The 21,847-nt window shown below is 33.5% G+C and overlaps 1 protein-coding gene across 2 annotated transcripts in view; it reads right to left on the bottom strand.

The window, feature by feature from the left end:
• The window catches only part of LOC123671305, a 95,870-nt gene extending 74,680 nt beyond the window's left edge, over positions 1-21,190 (bottom strand). The window contains exons 1-2 of one of the 2 annotated variants that reach the window (XM_045605055.1): positions 20,923-21,190; positions 5,694-6,002 (exon numbers count right to left, since the gene is read on the bottom strand). In XM_045605055.1, the coding sequence (XP_045461011.1) occupies positions 5,694-5,926 (233 nt within the window). In that variant the 5' untranslated portion in view covers positions 5,927-6,002; positions 20,923-21,190. The remainder of the gene's footprint in view (positions 1-5,693; positions 6,003-20,922) is intronic. The other variant, XM_045605056.1, reaches the window with a different exon arrangement.
• Between the last annotated feature and the right edge of the window lie 657 nt (positions 21,191-21,847).

Below are 21,847 nucleotides of genomic sequence, written 5' to 3'. Positions count from 1 at the left end.
CAATCCTGAAGATGACTTTGTTGACGAATAAAGTCGAATTTTCATAACAAATTGTGTTTTTTCTCTGTTTTTTATTCAATTGTTTTATTGAGTGAAGTGTTATCTTGTCCACTGATTGTATATAGACCCAAAATACATATATAGGGTATTCCAATAAGAGGTTTCTTTTTGAATAGCTGCTATCTGCTCAGATGTCAATTTTGAATCTGTCATCTTTTTAAATTCGACAAATGAATACTACACCATCATCAAAAATGGAATGATTCACTACAAAAATGGTGAAATTTTGCAGTTATAGTAAGCTAAACTAATTTAGCGTAAAAACTAACTAAATGACTTCTTTTGGGTCGTCGTGAAGTACCTTCTTAGCCGGCAATAGGAAAACTGGTAAGTGTGAGTCTTTGAAGATGTAAGTAATCACAATTGGTCATCGAGATCTTGTGAATTGAAACCTTAAGACTTTTTTCTTTGAGGGCCACATGAAAGATGAGGTTTATGCCAATGCTGCATAATCAGCCATTTGGCAATATCGTTTTCCATTATTAATGGTATACCTTCCTCTTTACAATGTAATAAAGATCTATTGATTTATCTCCAATTGGAAACCTCTTTATTTCGACTGTTCCAGATATTCGTTACATGTTGCGCATACACCACTTGTTGTTCAAGTGAACAATTGGTTGACCTATCGTATCGATTTTCATGTTTAATCATTAGCATATGTCACCTATTGATTTGGTATTACATAATCAATGTGTTAATATGACGTCCAAAATCGCCAGTAATGCAACTCTTGACTTCTGATGGATACACCCTTTAGAATGTTCATTTACTTCCTATTGATTCATTGATATTCAAGTAGGTCTGAAGAAGTATGATTATGTATATTCCACTCGACTTGTCCATTCTAATTCCCTCTCTCTAGTCCAGCGGTTCTCAAAATTTTGCTCTTCGCACCCCCTGTTGTAATTCACAACATTTTGCTCCCCCTATCCTTGGAGGTAGGAATGAAAATTACACTCGATTTGAGAATAGACCTGTTGGACTGTCACTACAAGAAGGAGAACAACTGATATCTTACAAATATTGAACTTTGTTAATGAATCTTTAACAAGCTTCTGGACTGTACTTCCGAACAACTACTCTGTTATAAAAGTCGAAGCGCTTAGGAATCTCTTTCCAAAGTCTTATCTTTGTGAAATTGAATTTCCTGCACTTTCTACCTTCATATCCAAATACAGAAATAAACTTCAATAAGAAAATTATCTAATAATGGTCATCTCTAACATGGAACCAAATTCGAAGAAATTGTGTGCCTTAACACAAGCTCTTGTTAGCCATTAACTAGTGCTTTAAATGTTTCTTCGTCATTGTTAAATGAAATTTCGATAAATATTTTTTTGAATATCTTTTTAGCATTTTAACTTTAATTATTTATTTCAATCGCTTGTGCCCCCCTTGGGGTGCCATCCCCATAGTTTGAGAAACGCTGCTCTAGACAATGAGGTCATTCGATCCTTATTTCATTAAGAAACGATTCATTCAAACCAAGAGAAGGATGGAGACGCATACGAAAATAGAAAATTAACGAAGGAAACATAAAAATGGATAATAATAGAAAACAAAGATTGTTATCGTAGCCAACAAATCAATTCCCAAGAGTATACAGTTAACAAGCGGATACCGAAACTTTTTATAGCACCAGATCCATTGAAGCATTCTTTACGCTCGTTTATCTCTATGACCTATTCGCCGAAATTCGCAACATCATTGAAAGCGATCTTTACAACCGTTCGCAGATCCGAATACGAGATCACTTTCGCTTCCACAAGACCCGTTTCGTGTATAGCCCGTGGTGCCGTCGGTCGCAGTGAGATCACATACCTTCGTTCGGATAAAAAGAGAGAAAACCAGCGAATTCTGTGCGTAATCTGGCATGCAGAGGAAATTATTTATTTCGGAATTGATTCATCGGCGAGCAATGTTCCGTGCAAAATCAGGAAGTTTGTGACGTAAGAAATGTATTACCGAGCTAAATTGATTGTTAGGGATAGAAATATTTTGCGGAAAAGACCTACATCGACGAAAATTAATAGGAGAGATATGCCTAGTTAATGATTGATTCGTTAACCGATCCGCAGTGGAGAAGAAACTGTGGCGAAATCGCATTAAATGAAAACGTTTCTGGATAACAGTTTTTATTAGTTACGAGTGGTATCGAAAAAGTCTGAGAAGTTGCAAGAATCGAATTGTATTCCGAAAAACGATAATAGGAATTTCGAATTTTGTTCTCAATTGCATTCTTGATATATTTCGACTTCAAACTAAATATTGATGTTGGAAGCACTACAACTTTTAAACCAGATAAGATAGACAAAATCTGATACCCCATTCTCGGTCTCTTTTTCTGAGAAATTAACAAGGGTAGTATTCATTTTTAGCCACCTTCTTTTGTTTTCGAGTTATAAGCGAAAATTGGAAAAATGGCGATATCGAAAACATTTATATCTCCGCTAATACTGCTGATAGAGCTCTGAAATTAAAACATTATACAGGCACTTTTTCACATAGAATCCAGTGGTGTGCTCGTATTTTCAAAAGGGTTTTTAATTACGAAGCTATGACCCAAAGTTATGTTTTTTCAAATGGGAACACTAGATTTTTGTGTCATTTTCTGAAAGCTTGATTTTTCCTGATTTCAAAAATATATAACATCGTATGATTCGGATCAATATAAATAATAGAAAATGGCCAAAAACCTCTTTTCACCTAAGAGTCTCAATATTTCTATGGTTTCAACTGTTGATGAACACAGAAAAATTGAGCTTTCTATAACAAGACCAGTGTCCTTCCGTCAATCTGATTATTTCTATGCTTTTCACTTATTTCTACAAAATTCGAATCTAGATATGTTTTATAAATTTTTTATCTAAAAATTGATTTGGAAATAACGGAGAAACCACAAGATCGAATTTTTCAATCGAAAGAGTTGTATTGAGATGCATGTATCAGGAGATTATGCACATAGGTCTCCAGAATCAATACGCACAAGTACCAATCCATTTAAAACAGCATATGAAACAATGCATATATGATTGGACTCAACATTTTAATTACGAAGGGACAAACAAGAAATAATATTTAACCTAATAATCACAACAATTGCACAATGCACAGTCGACACCTCTTCTCGATATTTCAATAGATGAATATTTGAAACTGTGTTCGAGCTACCTAGGAAACTTTTTTCAAGTTCGTTCATCTTTTCGAAACTATTTGTATAAAATAAATATAGATTCGAATTTTGTAGAAATAAGTGAAAAGCATAGAAATACTCAGATTGACGGAAAGACACTGCTCTTGTTATAGAAAGGCTCATCAACAGTTGAAACCATAGAAATATTGAGACTCTTAAGTAAAAAAAGGTTTTTGACCATTTTCTGTTGAATACTTTGATACGAATCATACGATGTCATATATTTTTGAAATCAGGAAAAATTAAGCTTTCAGAAAATGGCACAAAAATCTAGTGTTCCCATTTGAAAAAACAAAACTTTGGGTCATAGCTTCGTAATTAAAAACCCTTTTGAGAATACGAGCACGCCACTGGATTCTACGTGAAAAAGTGCCTGTATAATGTTTTAATTTCAGAGCTCTAGCATCAGTATCAGTGGAGATATAAAATTTTTTCGATATCGCCATTTTTCCAATTTTCGCTTATAACTCGAAAACAAAAGAAGGTGGCCAAAAATGAATACTATCCTTGTTAGTTTCTCAGAAAAAGAGATCGAGAAGTGGGTATCAGATTTTGTCTATCTCCTCTGGTTCAAAAGTTGTGGTGCTAAAACATCGAAATTTGCCCACCCTGTACAGAACAAAGATCTTTTCAGCTTGACCCTTGCCATCCACAATTGTGCGCCCTCCAAATCCTCCTCAAAAACTAGCTGATATTTGAATGAAATTTGTTACAAGAAAAATTGATCTTGAGTATTGAATTGAGTAATTTAATGAAAAAAAAATCAGGATAATAATTCTCAGGATAGTTCTCGAAAGCAGGCAAGAATCGAATATTCCGAGAAACTCGAGGAGAGGAATTTCGAATAGTGAGAATATTATGCTGAACTACATTCTTGATAGATTTTGACTCCAAAGATCAATATTGGATTTGAAGGGAAGCGATGTACAGAATAAAGATCGTTTTTGCTTACTTTTCAGTTCATTCCAGCGCTTACATGTGATGCGCAAAATGCGGTATCCATACGTCCCGGAAAGCCTGTTAATACATAAAATGTAGTACACGAAAAATTAATCTCGAACATTAAATGAAGTAATTGAATGCATTAAAAGTGGGGAGAGCATTTACTTGTGAAATTAGGAGCTTCTGAGAGATCGTTCATTTTGCGCAAATTGTAACCTTGATGGGGACCACAGAATTCATTACTTTTTTTTCTATGCTTCTTTCCCCTTTCACATCAAAATCTGCTGAAACAAAATTATAGTACCTGCATTCAAACGAACACTTCTTTAAGAAATGAAGAATTATTATTCAACATCTAATATAGCATAGTTTTGTTTTTTTCATACATATCAAATGCTTTTCTTCTTCTTCTTCTTCCACATATCATAGGCCTTAGGCCTGTGTTTTCCAACTCTCAGCTCTCTTGAGAAATTGATGACCACGAAATGCTTTTCTGATGAAAATAATCCAAACTTCAAATCAAATTTGGTCAACGTAGAAACGGATCTGATCTCACTTGGAAATTACGTTTTTTTTCTTTCGATATTCTGATTTAATTCATTATTATTTTGTAAGACGCTATGAACAATATATTTTGCAGTAGTTCTTTTTTCATATATGTTAAGATATTCTATCAGATAGAAGGAAATAATAAACAAGTTTATAGAAACAATACTGAACTTCATACAGGGTGTTATTGAATAAGTGCGACTAAATTCAGGGAGTAATTCTGCATGAAAAATATAATTCGAAAATACTCGTAATCCGAGATATGGGATGTTAATTTTTTTTTAAATATCACTGTTTATTGCTCTCAATTTAAAAAAATGGTATGTCACTGAGATAGTTTAAATTAAAAATCATTTTTGAATCATTTCTTCAATTTGTGATAAAAAATTCACATGACTTTTTTTCGTATAGAGCGTCATTTTTATACAGAATCTCAAAACATCTTCAATTTATTACATTATCAAGATCTATTGAATAATGAATGTATTGAAGAAAAGAGAAATATTCGTTAGGATTTCTTCATTTATTTTTTGCATAAAATCTGTAACCCATAAGAAAAAACGGAATAACGGATGATAGATTTTTCGTCAAAAATTGAACGATAAATTCGAAACGACTTCAAGTTTGAAATATTTCAGTGACGTACAATTTTTTCTTTCAAAAAGAAAGATATCATTTCCCATATATGCGCCAATGATGAACATAATATTCTTAATCGCATATCAATGAATGAGCAATAACTATCTCTTAAAACTCACGTGATTTCATATGAATATTTCAAACTGTTGGATCAACAATAAACAGTCAGTTTTTAAGAATACGAAGCATTTCATTTGCGAACAAAACTTACATAGCAAACTGTCAATATATTCTCATGTAGAATCACTCCATACATTTATAAGTATTCCTCCACCATTTTTCCCCTATATACAGTCCTACTACTCACCCTCCACCAGAATTAGAATAAGACGGCACCCCTTCAGAGAAAGACTTGTTGATTGAGATTCTAGGTAACATCACTGACCTGCTCACTGAATAAATTTGATGCTTGTTCGAATGATCTATGGTCGCTAAGGGGTCGTCTGTGATCTCGCCATTGCCGATGGGTACCTTCACAGAACCCATCAGACGGCGGTCGGGTGGTTCCGTTTCTTTTTGTGGTTCTAGCCATTTCACCATAACTCAGGTATTTCGATATATGACAATATCTGATATGAGCATTCCTCCTAAGATCTCGGAGCTTCCTGATCTGCACCTGGAATGGAAACATAAAATCAATACTTGATTACCTAGATCTAGAGATAGTAATCAGTTAACAGGATTGATCTACAACCTATTATTTCATTTATTTCATAGGATCAGATAGATTAGATAAGGAAATACTAGACCAGTAGACCACGTAGTCAAAGAGGTACAGAATACTTTATACACACAGAAAGAGAAAAGCACTGACGTTTAGCCCTCTTTTCAAATTCATGTGTATAATAAATTTTCTCGAAATTTTCCATGCAGATATTTTATTATAAGTACTGGATTCTATATTATATTCTTATGGTTTTAATATCAATGTGCAGACGACCAAACATATGATAATAAGTAAAGATAATATAAGAAGAGCTCGCTTGAAGAAGAAGAATATCATGATTGCGGAACCTGAAAACCTGGTTTGAAAAAAGCTCAGCAGAACTGTTTCGAGCGGCTACCAACAAAATCATGATTGCCACCCCGTAAAACACTTCCTGGGCCATGACCATGAGAACGTAGAATAATGTGATTCTTTCAACACAATGTCATTTTCGGAAGGATTTCTTCAAGAATCGAAAGATGTTTCTAAATGTTTTCTACAAAAGTTTCACGGAATCGACTAGAGTTTTTTGAAATCATTTCACAAAACGAAATACACATATACAGAGTGGGCAACATATTGATTGTAACTTCATTTTTTTAAATGGAACACCCTATATAATTCTCTATATTTGACTAGCTCTTTTTCCCCTGATTTCGAATATATAACATATGTTTGGCCTATCTCTCTCATTCTGAGTACTACAGAGTTTCAAATTTTAAGAACCATCTGACAACCTAAGTAATCAGTTTTTAAGTGGAAGGCTGCGATAATTCAAAATGCCCTTTTTTGAGTTATCTCGTTGGCAATGATATAAAGGGTGTTTTTTTTAGAGCTATAGAACATTAAATTGCAATAAAACAACGATGGATTATTCGATTGACATGAATTTTATTTATCCGCAAGATAATCTTGTAGCATTACATTTTAAATATTACTTCTGGCATATGACCGCCACGGCTGGCTCGGATGTAGTCCAATTTGGACGTCCAATTTTCGATGACTTTTTCCAACATTTGTGGCCGTATATCGGCAGTAACACGGCGAATGTTGTCTTCCAAATGGTCAAGGGTTTGTGGCTTATCCGCATAGACCAATGACTTTACATAGCCCCAGAAAGTAGTCTAGCGGTGTTAAATCACAAGATCTTGGAGGCCAATTCACAGGTCCAAAACGTGAAATTAGGCGGTCACCAAACGTGTCTTTCAATAAATCGATTGTGGCACGAGCTGTGTGACATGTTGCGCCGTCTTGTTGGAACCACAGCTCCCGGTCATCATGGTTGTTCAATTCAGGAATGAAAGAGTTAGTAATCATGGCTCTATACCGATCATCATTGACTGTAACTTGCTGGACATCATCATTTTTGAAGAAGTACGGACCAATGATTCCACCAGCCCATAAAGCGCACCAAACAGTCAGTTTTTCTGGATGTAACGGTGTTTCGACATACACTTGAGGATTAGCAGTTTTGTTTGTTGACGTAGCCATTCAACCAGAAGTGCGCTTCATCGCTAAACAAAATTCGCTTATGAAAATCGGGAACAACGACAATCTCATTTTGGGCCCATTCGACGAATTTACGCCTTACTTGATGATCGTTTGGCTTCAATTCTTGCACGAGTTGAATTTTGTAAGCACGCAAACCAAGATCCTTCTGCAAAATCTTCCATAAAGTGGATGGACACAGATCCAATTCCTGTGCTCGATGGCAGATAGACTCATTCGGGTCTTCCTCAATGCTACACTCTACAGCAGCAATAGCTTCTTCTGTACCCACCGTACGGCGTCTCTGGGGATGCGAGTTATCAATAAGAGTAAACGTGGTGCGAAAACGTTCCATGGTTAATCGAATTAACTGCTCTGATGGACGATTTTGTCGACGATAAAATGGACGTAGTGCGCGATACGTATTCCGCACAGATCCATTATTTTCGAAATAAAATTGCACTATTTGCAAGCGTTGTTCAGGCGTGAGTCTATTCATGATAAAATTCCAAACCAAACTGAGAATAAATCACTTGACAGCTGTTAAATCGGTCGCCATCTTGAACAGTAATGCCAACTTAAAGTTATATACCTCGAAAAAACACACTTTATGACTCAAAAAAGGGCATTTTAAGGCATTGCAGCCTTAATTGTTATTTATTTTATTACAAATCCCCATATCTATAAATCTAGAGCAAAAACTGCTCACTGTGTAAAGAATGAAAATTTAGATTAACGTTATAAGTATTAAATCCAAAAATCTATGGTTTGGATGTCACAAAATACACTGGTGACTGTTATCATCAGTGCAGAATTTCATCCAGATTGGAGTGCTTCCGGAGATTTAGGCCGTTTTGTGCCAAAAGCGAGTGTTTTATATGATTTGGATGTCACAAAAGTATGAAACTTGAAATTTTCTATTTTTCCCCTTTCGATGCATACGCCTTAGTAATAATAATATATCTGCATCAAATCAAGGAATAACCGAGTAAAATCAGCTTCTAGAATTACAAAAAACATGCAGAATATGCAGTATACACAATATAATTGACTGAGTTCTCCAAAATAAAAAAAAATTGAATGGAATGATTATCTTGCTCGTATATGAAAAAATCGAAATAGGAATTCACTACATGTACCGCTCTGCATCTCACAAAGCAAATAAACAAATTTTGTTAGAAATAAAACAATCCATTCTTATATTTAAAAAAAAAGAGAAAATATGCTGAACTAGATTATTTAATAAAGGAAAGTTCAACACATGAAAATGCTAGGAACAGGAACACACTTGCCTAATCCCAAATGCATGTCTACAAAATGAATGAATATTCACCATACAGTTAATTCCAAGCTACAATAACAAACTATAACGATGCGTGAACACCATATGAGAAGCAGCGTTTTGTAGAACAACTAATTAATTATATAAAAATTCTCCAAATTAATTTGGATTCCTTAATTTCACTTTTTTTGGAATGTTTTATGCGATTCTTATTGATGATGCAAATATATAACGTCGTAGTTCGTTATCGTGCCGATAATTCAACAGAGCGGGAAAAGAAGCGCATTATTTTGTTCGGTGAGAATAATGTTAGTTTTGTTGAAACTCATATCCTACGTTGTAATAGAGATTTCAAACAAAATATCAAGAATGACCAGAAACCCAACGATGTTTTTATATAATAGATATGATTTCATCTGATTTTTTTCTGAGATTTCTTCAATGTAGGTAAATCTTTTCAAGATGATTTGTACGCAGGAATGAAGGCTAAGTATTACAAATAGTACTTTAAAATGTAACTCTATTAAGTGGACAAAAAGTTTCCAAGAGGGGAATTGATGAAAATTGGCTAAGTTCAAACAAACAAGCTTATTCAGACATCTATATCTTCTTATTTCTCGGCGGTGTCAATCTTGGCTGAACTGTGGGCATATGATTGATTGTTCCTCCTCATAAGATTAGAAAAGGAACAGTATTGGGTCTTCCAGGTGTATTGTCGACTCAGTAAGGTTAGCACTCAGCGAACAGAATATGTTCAACAGCGGCACGATGGGCAATCTATTAATCCCATTCGATTTGAATGTTTATTGAACAGGAGACCAGTTAAGGCATCAGTTACAAGACTATGTTGTCTTCCCTCAAGAATCAGGAAATTTTGGAGCTCAAACTCAAAGGACAGTATCTCAATGAGAAGTGTAGATTGCCTGAGATCATTCCTCGTGCTCAATTCAGAGAAAAAACTCCCGACAGATGGGATACGCCAGTTCTGGTCCAAGCAGATGGAGTCCCTCATTGAGCTAATGCATTTGTCCTAAAATTACTTGGAATAGGTGTACCGAGAACTAAATAACATTAAAAACGTTACTGGAGCCCATCTCACGCAAGTCTTTCTAGCATTCTACCCATAAGTAGACACAACATACACAGACTTTTTTCCAGAGTATCCTCTAGGAATATTTTCCTGCGGGCAGACAAGGACATCTTAGAGTTCTGCATTCTCTATTGAAGAGTTCTTTGCAGAGACAACATAGATGGGTAGGTTCGAGGATCCGCTTGGAGCAAGGGATGTATTAGCATCCTTCATAATTTCGAAAAACCTTGCATTCCCCTCATTTAGTCCGCTATCAGGTCTTTGGCCTATTCTCACACTCTGATTGGTGTCTTCAGAGGCATCTACTAGGCAACGAGGAATAAAGTAAGAATGGCTAACAGATATCATATACTCACGGGCTGACTGATGAAAAGACTGAATCATCCGTTTAATAAGGCACTCAAGCAATATATAGAAACTTGAAGGTACTTGAGGTAAAAGATGTATAGCATGGTTAATGATTTTTATGGTCGAAATTGAAAGATATTGATGTGGATGACGTTCATTCTCAACAAAACGACGCATAAGCAATGAAACAATAGCACCTCTGGAAAAAAAGTTTCCTGAGCGTGTTACTTTCCCAATAGGCGATCACATTTGGGCTTGGCCAACGAAATCTTGAGTTTGAACACCTTAATTCTTTTTTTCTACATTCATGCAAAAAGCAAAACTTTATCGAACAATATTTAGTTGAAAAAGAAGTTCTTTATTGCAGTAGTGCAATAAAGTTTTTATTACACTCATCTGTCATTCTACTTCAACGTGCTGTCATCATGACAAACAAATATTTGAGCCTGAAGGAAATACGATGTACAGTTACCAAGAACTAGTACGTTTACAGCAGTAACAAATCAAGAAGTGGATTTAAAAAGTACTTCACTACGAAATATTCATATTGAAAATTGCACCAATTGTTCATTCACTTTCAACATTGAAGGTAAAAATAAGGTTTGAGTTGAATTGTTCCTAACGTATTAGTTCCTGTTTCAATGCAAATCGATATTAATAATAAAGTATTCAAGTTGCGCTTTTCATTTTCCTACACCTAGTGCCGCACCTCAATAAATCATTTTTTGCTTTTTGCATGAACGTAGAAAAAATGTTGTATGCAACTCGTACAATAAACATTCACTTTTTGCACTCGTTGTATAAATAACTATTTTAGGGGCAATGTAAAAGGTCTATGCTCGGCTCTATGCAAATGCTCCACAATATATTCAAGTTATAAAGTTATCGAAGACATACAGCAGCAAATGAGCGACTTGGTCATGAAAATTTTCATGAAAAGGTTATGGCATACCTACGCAATAAAGTAAATATCTATTAATTGAAATATACTTTTTTTTCATTGAAATGAAACATTTTATTGGAAAATCCTTCATTTAGGGAAACTTGTAGGTATATTAGACAAATATCATAGCTTACTGAACTTCTTTATATTCAATACTTAATCATATATTTTTCACGAACTGTAAGCTATACGGTGAGGTCTCACATTCACGTTTAGCGAGTTTCTATGAGAAATATTAAACGCTCCCAACTATATTTCAATCAAATGGTATTCCCACGTATTATTCAATTAATCCTTCACATTTTGATGATCCACACACCTGCTGAACGATAAATTCCATTGGATATTGGAGCAAAAACCAGAAAAATTGATGATTAATTAGTTCATAGCAGATTGGCTAGAAAAAGACCGATTCCATCAATCTAAGTAGGTATACCCGCTTTCAATATGCTGCCAACCAATCGTTAGTATTTCTTAGGTAGCTATGCTTAAACCGGCAACATTTTTCATGGACTTGAACTCTAGTTCTCAAGATAGAGGTTGTGAAATTTGCCAACTCGTAAACGCCGTTCTATATTTCAACAAATGTCAAAGGTAGGTTAGTATACAATTTACAAACAAGATTAAACAAATGGTTGAAATGAACTGGATTTAAATCTGCACGTTCGAGCTATCGATAGATAATCATCTCGATTGCGATTGTTTATCATTTGAAAGTAACTGGAAAGAAATTCCTTTTGTTTCGTAGTTTCGATAAATGATACAAGAATATTCGAAATCTAGCGCTCTTTTAGTTTTCAGGTCTTGAAATATTCTACAGGCCGCATATAAAACAGAATCTCTATCACTATTTACCCACAAATCAAACTAGATGATTTTTAATAATTTTTTGCATCCATAAACAGAAGGAAAATTTGAAAAAATTAACTTCATATTTGAGGAATATGAAACGATAAATGAAAAAACAAAATACATCGATGAATAGATCATCATTATTCAACCTTATTGACGAAACTTTGGAATTTACAAAATTCCATCGTATTTACCTGTTCTTTTTATTAGTACCAAAATTCGAAAGTAACATGTTAAAATTTCGGCACATAGACTGGAGTATGGATTAAGATAATGAGTTTAATTGACGGTATATTTTTTGTTGTTTCAAAAATAGATAAAAACGAGTTTCCTGTATTAATAAAAATCTTTTATTTTTTATGAAAAAAATACTGTGCAAGCGATGAAATGGCTCGATAAGTGTTATTTAAACTTTGCTCCAACGGCAACAACAGTAAAAAAGTGGTATACTGACTTCGAACATGGTCGAAATGGTTCTGAATAATCGTAAATAGAATTTGCGTGAGATAGCGGTGGAGCTGAAGATATAAGAACGCTGTGTAAATCCACTATTTTGTAAGAACTTAGTCCATCAAAAAGCTGTGCTAGAAATGGGTGCCTCGCTTGCTCGCCTCTTATCAAAAGGACTAACGCATTATCGATCCCTAACTCTGAAGTTGTTTATGGGGAATGAATAGGATTTTTTTCACGATATTTGTTAGATGATTCATCCCTTAAATTCTGAGTTAAATAATAGCACAGATGAGTTGAAGCATTCGGTGAAAACCGTCCACGATCTAACATCAGCTGGCAAGGTTATGGCAATACGAATATATTCTACATTGAATATCTTTATGAAGATAAAACGATCAATTGTGAATATTACAGATTAACATAATTATACAATCTGACTGGATATGCAGGTAAAAAGAAGTCGCACACTGAACATCAAAAATTCAAATTGAAATTTCAAGTAACCCCAGATCTATATTTTTCCAGGAGAACTATTATCGTTGTGAGATTTCGATTCATTCTTTTGAACTTTAGTTGCCTGAATCAGAAATATTCATAGTTTTTATCATAAATTAGAAAAAATTCAGAAACCGAATAAAAAATCTGTCTATACTTGAAATTGCATGCTGTAAGCTGGCAATTTAGTAAGAAATCAGTTTCCCTACTGCAATAAAGATGACACTTTTTCATTCAAAACCTATCAATCGAATTTTGTGGATATAATTCTTGAAAATTTTCATAACTTAAAATGAGATCAAGTTAAAAAGCAATGGTACTGAATTGATTTCAATTTTCACATCAAGTGATATCCTTGATTGTTTGGGAAATTCTGAATATTGCATTCTTAATTTGGAATAGGTAATTCCGTTGCTTATTTGAATATTAAAATTTGTTCGATTTGTCGACAGTACCTTTGTATACTATAAGTATATGCAATCCCATTATATGAAATGATTCACCTTTCCCGATCTACTGCGAAGGTTTATTTCTCGAAATAATAGGAAAAACAGAAGCAATCTCAATATGAACACATAAAATTTATTGACGGTTCTTCCAACGATTCCAACTAATTCCACCGTGGGTATTCCGATTTGATCTCGAATAATGAAGAGAAAAACATTAATTTCATTAAATAATTGAAATATCAGGGTGAAGATATTACGCAAGTTGAACAATGATGTTCCGAAATCGATTTTACGAAAGGTTTAATTGAAGATTACTTAAACGACGGCATAAAGCCGAGAGTCTGATTGGAATCGAATGAGATATTCCGTAATTATCTTCTTTTAATAGTAAACTTCCTAAAATCTCGTTATAATGCCGACCTAGTTACACTAACAAAGGCCAAATCATAAAGAATCAAAAAACTGTCTTTCGTTATTTCGCAAATTATCACAACGACGAAAAAAAGCTTATTGGGAGATTCATTATTTATTATTAAAGGCTTTATAGCAGGAGCAGAAAGAACAATTTTAATAATTTTTCGTTATGTATTATAAATATCATTCATCTACCCCTCGTATTTGGCAACCACTCGGAATATTTATTTATTTATTTAATTACTACACCCGAGACTACACCCATCTACAGCCTTAGCCAATTACAGACTGGGGAAAAATACAAAATTACAATAAACATAAAAATTGAATACACAGATAACATCTTATCGAGCATCTTATAGAAATTGCGACTCCAAAACAGCCCTTTTTATATCAAAATGAGTACAGCAAAAAATGTCCAAAACATTCTGAACACTCCAAAAATCTTGACACATTCTGAACAGAGGCAAAAATCGATGTAGTAAAGAGAAATCCAATATTTTTCCAATAGATGACTTAAGTTATCTGTATCTCGCGTTGTATAAGTCCGATGAGATTCCACTAGGACTAGATGCCGTTAGAAAAAAGAGATTTCGTACGACAAAAAACTTTTTTGAATGTTTTGTGATTAGTGGACACAGTTTAGTTTGGGAGCGCGTCAAAGATGGACACTAGCAAAAAGAAAATATGCTCTATTTCATAGTGTTCTTCGATAAAGGTGGAAATCCAAGCCAAGCTGCTGAGAATATAAATAATTTTTCGTCTTTTCCATTCAGGTTATTTCGATGACAAAGATGCCCCACGAACTTGAGCGCCAATTGTCGGAAAATGTCGATAAAACCGTGGACATTGTCGAGTCCGTCTGTCATGAAAGCACTGTTTCGAATGTGCAAGAGCTAAAATTGCAAAAAAAATCGTTCAGGACAATTTGCTTGAATCTGGTTTCAAGAAAAAACTCGATTGGTGACCGGTGATGAAAAGTGATTCACTTACGACAACGTCAAGCGAAAACGGTCGCGGTCGAAACGAGGTAAGCCGGTGGAACTTGTGGCCAAGCTAGGATTCAATGCCAGAAAGGTTTTGGTGTGTGTTTGATGGGATTGCCAGGAAATTATCTACTATAAGCTGCTCCAATACGGCACAACTGTTAACTCGAAACTGTACTATCAACAATTGGACAGTCTGAAGGAAGCAATCGCCCAGAAGCAGCCAGCTTTGGTAATGACCAAAGAAAAGGAATTCTATTCCATCAAGACAACGATAGTGACTTGCCAGAAGCTCCAGGAGCTTGGTTGGGAGGTTCTTATGCATACACCTTATAATCCGGACCTGGCACCAAGTGATCACTATTTGTTCTGATCCATAACGAACAATTTTGCTCGGTGAAAAATTTTTAACAAAGGCTTATGAAAATCGTCTGTCTCAATTTTTTTCCAATAGGGCCGAAGGCTTCTATGAGAGAGTCATAATAATATTATCTCCAGAATGGCAACAAGTTATCGAACAATGCGAAAACGCATATTTGACCTAAATCGGACCCTAACTTTGGTAATTAAAGCCTTGTTTTTCATGCAAAAATAATGGATTTCTTTTTTTCTGATTACTACGTCTTGGGAGCTAATGGTGTTTGTGAAGAATTCAATAAATAAATGAATAATGCTATGGAGTCGAGTATGAATTATTGAATTTATAAGAGTGATATACCAGAAAGCATAATACCACACCCATTTTCAGAGATTTCAGCTTCAAAAAAAAGCGATCGAATTCTCAAGACCTAATACATATACATATTCATTTCCATCATGCCTATGTTCAATAATTCCAATAGTTTGTTTTTGAAAATAGTGAATTGACCATTAAAAATACATAGTTTGAAATGATAAATTGAAACTATTTCCCACAAAGAATAATCATAATGAAAAAACAATGTTTTGCCAATTAAAAACACATCAAGCAAATAATGGAAATTTAGCTACTAGACAAACAGAGACCACGAGCTGTGAAACTAACGTGTGCATCCATTTAAACATCGTTCTACGACTATGAACGTTCAATCATGCTTTGTAACATAAAATTATGAGCTTGAAAAACAATCGTTCGTGCACTTGATTACGTTTCTGTTGTGTACTTCTATACTTTCAGTTTTCACTGAACATAAACAAGTGAGATTATGCGATAATACGTAATAGCATTGAAAAATCATCAAATTTAAACAATCAGTTGCGTCTCGGATTTCGGTAGGTAGATGATGATTATACAGGGTGTCTATGAATTGTTGCGAAAAAATTAAGGGGGTGATTCCTTATCAAAAAATTGGATGGATATTTCATATAAACTTTTTTTTTTTGGACCTCCTCCTGTTAAGTTACAGGCCCCGAATAAGTTTAACATTTAAAAAACAAAAAAGAAATATTTTATCTTCGAAACTAATTACAATGAAAAACAAATGATAACACATATGGATTATACTGTGAAAAGTGCCCGTAGGATGTTTTTGTTTCATGTTAATAGCACCAATAACAAAGAAGTTATGAAAACTTTTCATTTCAAGCCATTTTCCAATTTCCTCTAATAGCTTTAAAACAGTTTAATTTATATTATATTATATTATATCAAAAGGATTCTGAGATCTTCTCACTAGGCAATGAATTTGGGACACCCGATACACAATTCATTATTTAAACTTCTCAGCCTTGACTGGGATGGGCTTCTGATTAAAATAATAATTTCAAATTAAATAAAACAAAACTCATTTTGCACAGATGTGTGTGAGTCATTCAATAAGTACAATTTGGATTATCTACTTCGGAATCTTAACATTCTTAATAGCATTCTTGAAGTTTCAAGTGCCCATCCGCTCGAGTTCAGTTGCAGACTATGTATGCTTTTAAATAGGTTTATCGACATATTGAACTCTCTTCTCAATTGCATCGTTCACCATTCAAAGTATTATTATTTCGATAGCCAGCTTTATGGTTTCGGGATTAAACATTTGTGTTAATTACTTTTATTGCCATAGACATTTCCTCAATCGGAGTTCTTCAGAGTTTCATCTTCAGCTCCTCATTTTCTTCAAAGAGAATAATAGTGGAATCACTGTGTTTGGAAATTTTTTACAAACATACATTCTGTCAAGTGACTACAGGATATAAATGATCGAAAGGGCAAGCTTCCTTCAAGGGTGTACATTACCTTTCTATGTAGTTCATGTTTTTCAATGAAAATTCATTTTGATTCGCTTTACCGATTCATTCAATTTTTGGAAAAAACCTCCGTATGGCCGCTTAGAATAGCTTCATATTTCATTTCAGTGCTCCATTTAGTCAATTTACGAATATTTCAATATGTGCCTTGAAATTTGTACAATAGATCAAAATATCGAATCTTGAATTTTGCATTGGGAAAATAAGATGTATAATCAATAAGCTCACATTGTTGGAACCGAGATTAGAACGTAAAATGTAGATGAAAAGAATAATAATAACGTTTCATATCCCCAAAACAAAAAACCACATTGGTATTGCTCGAAAAATTGCTTCACTAAATAATATTAACTATGAAAAACGAACATCAGATTAAAGAAATTAAAAGTCATTAATTTTATGAATTTTTCAGAACCCATTTTTATAATTAATTATTAATTATGATGATTAAATATTATGAATAATTATAAATAAATTCATAATTAATAATTAGTTAAAATAATTAAATATTAATCAATAATTATAAATAAATTTATAATCAATTGTATTTTGTTTTTTATCATTATTATGTGAATTTATAATTAATTATAAATTATAATTTCAAGATAATGATTTTCGAGTTGTTTAACCTAGGTAGTTGTCGCTTAATAAACCAATTTGCTCATAATGAACGAAGAATGAATTAGCATATCATTCTTCGATATAATTCAATCCTCATGAATACCAAATTATTCAATTTTATTACATCTTCTGAAAACACTTGCACTGGATATTTCCAAGTAAAATGAGCCATGGTTCTGTAACAATGAAAGGTCCATATACTTTCTGAGGTTAAAGACATCTTATCTGTAGGTAATGAATCATCTCGTATAGAGAAAATGGTGATAATTGCATTAGTAGGTTCAATTGAGCATTTGAATATTTTCACATCTCCTATAGCTTCCCGATTCTTTCACAAATGAGGAAATTATTTTGTTATTAGAAAAACGCATTCATCAATCATTCCAAGGTTTGGCAGGTGTTTTTTATCTTCTATAGACTGTGTTGAGTGCTACTTCCATATGGAAATTTAAAACGTTCCAATCACATAATGAGTCTATTGCGAAAAATCCTGGAACTATACAGAAATTTGTTTAATTAGATCAATGATGACTAGAAGTTAAATGCTTGTTCTTATAAGAATGTGCAGAATTTGATGAGCTCAAACTGATTGGTTTCGAATTTTGTGCCAAGAATGGTCTCAAATGATGAGGTTCGACTCGCTCATGATGAATTCTATTTCTTCTGACCGTCCGGCCGTATACAGTAGGTATGATTGTCGAACGCAAATTTGCAGGGTAGGTTCCTATCTTGAATGCCGCAGTTAAATTGGTCAATGGGCGAAATCCAACTAGGGATTGATTCCGTAAATATTCATTATGAAATGGACCGTTTCAGTGATCAGTTCAAAAATTGGTAGATACGCTTTATTTTACGCTAGAGACCATCGATTTATCTGTGGTTTTAACCACTATTCATTTTAAAGAGTTCGTCATTGCGGAAAGTCCTTATTTATTAATTTTTTTGGCATGGAAAAAAAATTAGATTAATTTTTTAATGATTAATTTTTTATTTATATGCATGAATTTTCACATAAAAATATTATACAGAAAGTCTTGTCGAATGCTGAAAATTTGGTTCTTCTAAAATTAAAAATCAAAAACATATTTTGCATGAGGTATAAAAGAAGTGTAAATCAGAGGAACGGTTGAGATTGTTTCACTCATCCTGAATAGTGGTAGGATCTCAAAAACGCTGAGCTGAGAGGATTATTTAAACTTTGCCAGATCATGAAAATGCCTCGTGGTATAAACTCCTCTACCGCGTAACCAGAACCATAGAACATTCAAGAATAATATAAAAAAAGCCCAACATTTATTAACCTATGAAATATGTACCCGATATTTCCGTGATTACAATTCGATCGGTTTGAAATACTGAATGCATTATTTTACTCTAGTATCTATACATTTGATATTTTTGCGTAATTCTAAGTCTTATAGTTCTGGATCAATACTATCATCGATTTTTTCTTGTTCACTTGCAAAACGTGTTTGCTTAAATGTAGTAATCCTTGAATATAATTTTTTCCATTCAGTGAACGACATATCAAGTTTTTAGTTCATCACTTCAAAAAAAAAAATTAATTTTCATTTTCATAATGAGTCTTCTGAAGTAGAAATAAGTAAGTTGGTCTTGCTCTTAAAGAAAATCATTATGACTAAAATAATTTTCTGTTTACGTTGAAATTTATATATTCATCATATTTATTGCTATTATGGGTGTCGCTAAGATATATTTTTGTCAAAAGATTAATCGTAGCAATAAATGTTTCCAATACTTAGGAGGTATAAAAGAATATGAGAAATTTTTCAAATTTCAAATAATTTTAAGAAAAAACGTGTTTCAAACATTGTCCCACAAACACATTTTTTTCTTAAACGTCTTAAATTTGAATTCTATTTTCGAATGTTTTTTTCCGATAACATCTTCAAGTGGAATTTGGCATAGATACTGCAAATTAAAGTTTAAAACATGTGATATGCCAATTTCAAATTCAAATCCACAAGATGATATTTTTTCTGGAGTATTGCCCGCTTTTTACCTCCTGACGTTTTTTGGAATCTGTGTAGTAACTTCTATTCCAAAAAAAAATTCGATAAATATTCATATTTATTTAATATTATATGATATTTATATAATACACTTCATTCGTAGTGCTAGAGATATTGAACATGTTTCTATGAAGAATTTTATTTTATATGTCAACATTTTGAGTTTTAAATTTTAAAATCTTCTATACAAACTGTGCATGACCTTTCCATTGGAAATAATTAATTTGGAAATAGACAAAAAAGGCATTATTGACCAATATTAGGTATATAAACGGATTCGAATCCTGATTATTTTATTATAGAATTAACTTAATGATACTAATAATAGTAATTAGTGGCGGATATACAAATTTGTCGCCAATAGGCTATTCAATACTGATCTCTGCAATTTGATAGGTAATCTAATTGACACATATATTAATTATGTTTTTGCGCTCTCATAGTATTCAACTACCTATCCTATATTTGAAGTTACGTATCTAAATCCATATAATTCAGACGGTAAATTTTATACTATTTCAAATAATGATAATTACAAGAGTTTGTATTTTTCAGTACATTTATCTCAGGAAGTATCAACTTTATGGTTTCAGCTAACTAAATTGAATTTTGTTCGAGTTTTCCTACTTTCGTGAACTTGAAGTTCACAAAGTTACTACTACTTCAGTTGATTAGGAATGAAAAAAAAATCATGATATTTGGGTAAAAACCTACTTTGATATTATTATTGTGAATTAGTTTTAGTAAGGCGCTTTTAAAAGACGAAATATTCTCACATACAGTCAATAACATAGTAACCTTAAATGTGGTTGAATTAATTTTACCGGTTAATCAAATAGGAAAATTTCAATTCAATAACAATTAACATTAACATACGTGCAGATGGTTAAATTTTTCCTAACTAAAATTATAACAAATTAAGCTTTAGTGGTGAGGATTTTTCACATTATTTGAATAATATTTCGGCAATAGAGTGAAAAAATTATTATATTATCATCATAATTCATTCATTTCATTTTCTGTGACATAAAAATTTGCTGAAAAAATTTGCCGTCCCTTAAAATCTGCCGGCTGGGACCTCAGACTTTTCAGACTACCAGTAAATCCACCACTAATAACGATAATATGAGCATCAAAACAACGCAACATCCATATTTACCTCTCAACGAATGACAGACGGAACAACCATAAACCAAAGAGCATATACTGAAAAATAGAACAAGCAACAACAAACACAGAATAATCGGCTTAAAAAAAAATCGAAACGAAATTGAGCGCGAAGTGCTTCGAGATCAGACGCAACGTAACGCACGCGTGGGTTACGAACACGGCCGGCCTGCTAGAACCCACCAAAGAAACTGAAAGTTTTACCAGCTCATTCAGCTGATCAGCTCTTTGGCTGGCCTGCAGTTGCAGGGATGTCTCGGATGCGGATCGCGAAATACCGTTCCATGGAGGGGCTCTCACTCTCTCGTATAACCTTTTGCCTCGCATGAGACGGCGTAGCTTGCCTTGTACAGCCGACGACAGCCGTTTACCGTTGAACACGGTTCTTACGTAAGGGAATCCCCATTTGGAATCTCCCAGATGAAGCTCCGGTTCGATGTTTGTTTTAATCTTCTATGTTTTCATCTATGGTTGCGTGGATCATAGAATTAACTAGGAATCTTTTGTGGTTTCTTTTCTTTAAATAATATTCTATGGTTTAGTGCAATGGAATAATAGAATGAAAACCAGTAAAAAAACAGAATTGACAGATTAAAATACAAACTGGATTTTCTCTAACTACTCATTTTCATATTCATTCGTTTATGAAGAAGACATTAGGAGTCATATATGTAACAAGATATTTGTTAATGACCTTTGTTGACTGGTAAGGACTTTTTTGGAAAAATGTTCAATATCATTATTGCATATAATTATGGTATTTGGTAGATGGATAAAGCCCTTCCGCTAAGAATCTAGGTATGTAGGTATACAAAATCATAGCCTTAACAGGACCATCTAGAGCAAAAATGACAAGAATAAGACCCCCCTCGAAATAGTTTCACAGCCCCAGGAAAACTTCCAAACCTTCGATTTTC

Source organism: Harmonia axyridis, chromosome 1, assembly GCF_914767665.1.
Source record: "Harmonia axyridis chromosome 1, icHarAxyr1.1, whole genome shotgun sequence".
In the NCBI taxonomy this organism is placed as follows: Eukaryota; Metazoa; Arthropoda; class Insecta; order Coleoptera; family Coccinellidae; genus Harmonia; species Harmonia axyridis.
This window is presented reverse-complemented; position numbering and strand designations above follow the sequence as displayed.